This window comes from Chrysochloris asiatica, unplaced genomic scaffold, assembly GCF_000296735.1.
Source record: "Chrysochloris asiatica unplaced genomic scaffold, ChrAsi1.0 scaffold00087, whole genome shotgun sequence".
Taxonomy (NCBI): domain Eukaryota; kingdom Metazoa; phylum Chordata; class Mammalia; order Afrosoricida; family Chrysochloridae; genus Chrysochloris; species Chrysochloris asiatica.
Window position 1 is genome coordinate 6,045,497 of NW_006408605.1, and position 6,328 is coordinate 6,051,824.

At 46.0% G+C, this 6,328-nt stretch overlaps 1 protein-coding gene across 1 annotated transcript; it reads right to left on the reverse strand.

The window, feature by feature from the left end:
- Nucleotides 1-2,756: 2,756 nt before the first annotated feature.
- Nucleotides 2,757-5,704, reverse strand: HNRNPA0 (heterogeneous nuclear ribonucleoprotein A0). Its single transcript, XM_006866103.1, has one exon. It carries the CDS (start codon nucleotides 5,434-5,436, stop codon nucleotides 4,537-4,539), a length of 900 nt encoding a protein of 299 aa, XP_006866165.1. The 5' UTR covers nucleotides 5,437-5,704; the 3' UTR covers nucleotides 2,757-4,536.
- Nucleotides 5,705-6,328: the final 624 nt, after the last annotated feature.

Below are 6,328 nucleotides of genomic sequence, written 5' to 3' on the forward strand. Positions count from 1 at the left end.
AAACTGTAAAATGATATAATCCTATATAAAAATCTTTGATACACAACAAAATGATATAGCTGGAAATGCAGCTATTAACAGTGATTACATTTGAGCAAGGTGGGGAGGATTTCGCATATTGGTGGAATTTTAATTGATTTCAAACTTGGGAAATTGGAATGAAAAGATAATGGTGTTTTTTCCACCAACTTTTTGAAGCCCGTTTATTGTTTTGTACTTCCTAGTAATAATTGCCATTTTCTAAGATTTAAAGGGCAGTCCAGAGGTTAGGCAATATTATAATTTTGAAACTTACATAGTAGAAACTGTCTCTTAGGTTTTGGCTGCTCTTTCAAGGGGATTTTCACTGAAAAAAAAAAAATTGCAATGCATTTTCACTCTTAATAGATAGAAATAATTAAATGAGGCACATCAGAATAGAGTCACTTAGAAAATAAACCAAAACAACACTGTCCTGTTTTAGAAACAGACTGTTGTTGCCCTTTCAGAAGACAAAACCAGAGCTAGAGAAGAGGGAATTTTCACAAACTATCAAATTCACTGACTCCTAAGTTGGTAAAAATGGAAGAGACTTGCCATGTTTAAGTGTAAATGCCTTTCTATATATAAGAACCAATTCTGATACAGTTCTACTCAAACCTGTTCAACAAGCAAACATCCACTTTCAATCGGGTAAAGATTTCAGAAATCTGAGAAACTTAAGTATACTTAAAGGTAAGCAATTTACAAATCAGTTAACAGTCATTTCTTCTGGTCTTGAAGAAAATAATAAACTATCAAGGATCCTCAGTCTTTAACCTTGCTTAGAAACAAAAATTCTTTTTTTTTTTTTTTTTAAAGTAAATTTAGAATGTTCCAAATCATTAGGTTATAGAACTCAACACGATTTGACGGCTCCCATCCAACTTGGAAATCCTATACAGGGTCCATGAGTTGGAATCAAGTGGATGGCACTTAACCACAATCCTGGTGTGCCACTGTGGGGTCAGCACTGAACCAATTGCTAACCATAAGGGTGGTAGTTCAAATCCCCACTCCCTGGCATCCTATATAGGGTCAGAGTCAGAAATGACTCGAGAGTACTTAAAGAGCAAGCTTAAAATATTTGAAATCATTAAACACCACTATCATTGAGTTTACCTTTAAAATTAACACTGTAAATATAAAACATGAGGTTGTTACTTTGCCAATCTTTAAAATTAGATTCAAGCATCTAGTCCATGGTGTAAAATTTATATTCAATACTGACTACCTTCTCCCATTAAATCTTCAAAGTCAAATTGGAAATAATGTCATCAAGAACAGTTGCCAGAGGTGAAGTCAAATCAGTTGCCTTTAAAAAAAAAAAAAAAAAATCACATGCCCAAGATGTTTGCATAAGGTCCCCCAGGAAAAACCTCAATACCAGTTTCTCCTTACTTAGTAGTAGACTGGTAGTAGTTTAAGTGCTGTTAAGTTGGGTCTGACCCATAGAAACCCTATTTAGGGTTTCCGAGGAGTGGCTGGTGAGTTTGAAACACCAAAACCTTGTGGTTCAAACCAACCTTGAGGCTGACCACTTATCCCTACATTATAAAAATGTATGAGTAGGTATAGACACATTACAACGAAGTGTTAATATACTATGAACATCAGGTTGCTAATCGTTCCTAGTAAAAACTTTTTATATGATTCATTTGTTAGATAACTTTTTAGAAGTATGTTGGATTAGGAATCCCTGGGAAGTCAGAAGGTTTAAACCCATCCCAGAAGTACCTTGGAGAAAAGGCCTGCTTTGAAAATAGCACTGCCCCATTCTACAAGAAACTGAGCTATAATCAATTCTACAGCAACTAGTTTGGTTATATATTGGGAATACAAAATAATCTTCCCAGACTTTGAAAACTAACCCTCCTACCTCCAGCCCACCCCCCGCCCTGGTAGATTTTTGACCCAGCAGAAAGCAATTTAAGACATAGTTCTTAGACATTTCCTGTGCCCTAGGTAACCAGGGAGTCCTGGAGTGTAACTGTAAAATAAGCACTGGGCTGCTAACCACCAGCTGTTCCTTGGAAACCCTATTAAGTGCAGATTGGTTCTGACTCAGCAAACCTGTATCACGTTTCCAAGTACCTGCTGGTGGATTTGAATCACTGACCTTACGGTTAGCAGTACTTATTCTAGTGCCACACCAGGACCGCCTATAGAAGGTCGCTATGAAAAGTGACTCAATTCCACTTTTAGCAAGTCCCCAAATTGCAAAACCAAATGACCCAATCTGAAGAACCACTTGACAGCAAAAAACTTGGCTGTTTATTGTACATTTATCCCATTTGTCAGAGATGTACTGAATTAATACCAAGCATCAGGTATCCTTTGTCAGAGTGAATATTAAGCAGTCATATAACCTAACCTAGCAATCTTGACCTTTGCTCACACCTCTTGAAAGCAATCTTCTTGTTGTTAGTACTGTGGAGTTGGTTCCAACTTACAGCAACCCTGCACGGGATTTCCGAGGCCGTAAAGATGAGCAGAAAGCAGAATGGCTGGTAGTTTTTAACTGCAAACCTTGAGGTTAGGAGCCCGACTCTTAACCACGTTACCAGAGCTCCTTTGAAAGCAGTCTTGGCAATGAGGAAAAAAAAACTGCAAATGACTTTAAGAATTATATAGTGACAATGACACAGCGACTCTGTACAGGGTGCCCATGAGTTTGAACCACCACCCTTGCTGTTAGCAGTCTGGTGCTTGTCCTACAGTGCCACAAAGAAAAACTGTCAACATTAAAATACTTTTACTTTTTTGAAGGCTTCTTAGTATACCTTCTGGCTTTCAACTTTAAGACCTAAGTCAAATATTCTGACATCAAATCAAGTTAAATAGACTACATTAATTGGTACTCTGAACCCACCCACCAGGTTATACATAGTCTCACTCAATCACGTAAAGAATTGAATTCTTTATTTGCGATATCCATTAAACGTTGCTATTCTATATTTCTATCCAGGAAGGCAATTTTCTCCTATTATCAGTTTTGTTTTGTTTTTTTTATAAACAACAACTTGAATTCTATTGCATGAAAGGGCTACAAATATACATTTGTTAACCAAGCAGAATACAGATATTTTGCTTTACAATTTGCACCTAAGATACCAGTACACATAGCTGGTTCATTTGTTGGCATAGCAATTTAGGGCTATTGCCCACGCTATGCATTAACAGTTTACATTTTCAAAACTCATGTAGAAAGGGCAACTGTAAAATAGACTCAACTACATTCCTGTGAAGCCCATCTCAATTATAAGTAAATGTGATAACTTCCAAGTCTGCACAGATTTTTGATGTCAAAACATCCCAATCTGATGCAATTGTCCTAAGCAAGTTTTTTTAAACAAATTGTTTTGCAGATATACTGCCATTCTGCCAGTAGATGGTGCTACAAAGGTTGTGGGGTAAGGATTTCCATGAGGACAACAGTTCAGGTATTGGGGGTGGGGGGAGGGGAGAAAAAGCCGTTTAAACCTGCTCTGAAAATACAAAAACGCATTTAGTTCAAGGGCAAAATATAACCCTAATTTGTAACCATTCATTACAGTCAAACCAGGAAGAGGGCTGAAACTAGGCCATCTGAAAAAATTTTAAACAGTTTATATGAATGAAAACACATGCTTAACACAAACTATTTAGAACTACACAGTACATACTTTGAAGTAAATTCTCATAGAAATAAGTGACCATGTCAAGATGACAAGCATATCGCTTAATACAAGAGATGGATGCACAGAAACTTAAGATTTTAAAAAGCCACATCCACCACTTCAAAAGTTTTGCCTTAAAGGGATAAAATTCAGTCACTAGCAGGCCAACAGGAAAAAAAAAATTAAAGCAAACAAAACCAAAAATCCCACAGGACTTCTTAAAAGTTTCTCTAAGTACACATCAAGAATTAAGAACCAACACGAAAAATCTTCAACTAATACTCCTTAAATCGGTACGGAATGGATCCTAGAAAAAAAAGGTTAGACTTGTACGGTCAAACACAATGATTTATTAAAAATAAAACGTAAAAATGAATTTTTTTTTTACATATGCGTCCAAATTTCAGGCATGGGATCCAAGTAGATTTCTTAGAAAACGCTGTAGCCAGGTATCAAGTCCTTACAACAAAGTAAACTACCCCCCACCCCAACCCCCGCCCAGGTTTTGCTACAGAATCAGCAAGTTCACTCCCCCCCACCAAAAAAAAAAACCACAAATTAAAACAAGACATTTTGCTAGTATAAAAACGACCAAGGTCCAAGTAATAATAAAAAAATAGAGTCCATCAATGACTGTAACACAAAAATGTGTATGTGGGGCCGAGTCCATCTTCAGAGGGAGAGACAAGAGAGGTGGCAGGCAAATAGGGCAACACCCCCCAAGGGGAGGCAGCCAGAGCGGCTCCCCCCAGGGCAGAATGGGGAAGGCTGTGGGCAAGGGAGGGGACTTCAGAAGTGACCCCAGTTGGGCGGTTGGAAGCGCTACCCCTAGAGCCACTCCCAGGCCTTTCTCTTTTCTTTAGAAAGAACTGCCTCCGTAGCCCCCGCCGCCGCCATAGCCGCCTCTGTAGGGTCCACTGTTACTGCGGCCGCCCCAGCTGCTGCCGCCGCCCCCGCCGCCGCCGCTCTTCATGGGCCCGTACGAGGACTGATGCTGGCTGTAGCTGCCGAAGCCGCCGAAACCGTTCCCGTAGTCGCTGCCGCCGTAAGACGAGCCGCCGCCGCCGTAGGCGTTATAGCCGCCGCCGCCGTAGCCCCCGTAGCTGTTGTAACCGCCGCCGCCGCCCTTGGACAGGCCGTTCTGATCTCGCCCGCCGCCGCGACCTCGGCCGCCCCGGCCGCCCCGGGAGGAGCGCGAGCCGCCGCCGCCCCCGCCGGAGTGGATATCCTCCTTGGGCACGGCCTTCTTCACCTCGACGCGGTGGCCCTGGATCGGGTGGAACTTGACCACCGCGGCCTTGTCGGCCGCGTCGTGATTCTGGAAATACACGAAGCCGAAGCCGCGCTTCTTGCCCGACTGCTTGTCGGCAATGATCTCGGCCTTCTCCACGGTGCCGAACTGCGAGAAGTGCTCGATCAGGTCGCCTTCCGCCACGTCTCCCTTCAGACCCCCGACAAAGAGCTTCTTAACCTTGGCGTGGGCGCCGGGCCGCGCCGAATCCTCCCGGGACACCGCCCGCTTCAGCTCCACCGTGTTGCCATCCACGGCGTGGGGCGAGGCAGCCATGGCGGCATCGGCCTCCTCAACATTGGAGTAGGTCACGAAACCAAAGCAACGGGAGCGCTTGGTCTGGGGGTTTACCACCACCACGCAGTCCGTCAGAGTCCCGAAGGCCTCAAAGTGGCCGCGGAGGCCAGACTCACTCGTCTGCACGTTGAGGCCGCCAATGAACAGCTTACACAGCTGAGAATTCTCCATCTCCACGGCACGGGCCTTCCCCCCGCCCTGCGAGCTCCGCGGTTTCGCCGTCGCCGTTATCGTGGGCTAAGGCCTCTTCACAGCTTGGGCCCAGCCGTTGCTGGAGCCGCTGCCGCCGCCGCCGGTCACCGACGGGGAAGGGAAAAAGGGAAGGGGAGGGAAGGAAGGAAGGGAGGGAAGGGGAGAGGTTCCGGCTAGAGGGCGAGCTGAGGAGACGGGAAGACAACCAAGGCAGTCGCTACCGCCGGCGCCACCTCCGCTCCCCTATCTGGGCACCACACAAAGAGGCCGCTGGACGCGCGCGCACCCTCCCGGAGGCGTGCGTCACCGCCGACGTACGGCAGCCTAGGGCTGCCCGCCAATCCCCGCCTTGCTCTTGTTAGGCCCGCCTCTCGCGCCGCAGCGCCGCTCTCGACCCAGGGCTCTCCGCCCTCCGCAGTGTATTCAAACCTTGGGCCCAATTGCTCATGCCACCGCCTCTAGTGCTCCATAACCACTCCCTGACGTTCTAATGCGCCCTAAAGAGAAACTCTCCCTATCCTCCGCGCGTCCCCGCGATTCATTCCCTCCTAGCCCCACGGCTGTTCCCAGTGGTTCTCCCCCTCCCCTTTCCTGATCTCCTCGCCCAACTCCGCAGTGGCGTTCGCGCCAGCCCCTTGAGAGACATGGCAATTTAGCCAATCAGAGCGATCTCCTCGCACCCACTTCCGTTTTCGGGAGCCGCTGAACGGGCGCGCTCCCTGGTGCGCTGTGGCCCCGGCGTCCCCTGTGTGCGGAGCCAGCCTTCCACTCCTGCGCTTCCTGCCGCCTGTGCCTTGGCAGGGGAGGGAAAGGAGTTGCGCTGGGGGCCGTTCCCAACGGATACGGCCTGGGGCGCCACGCGCGGGCTTTT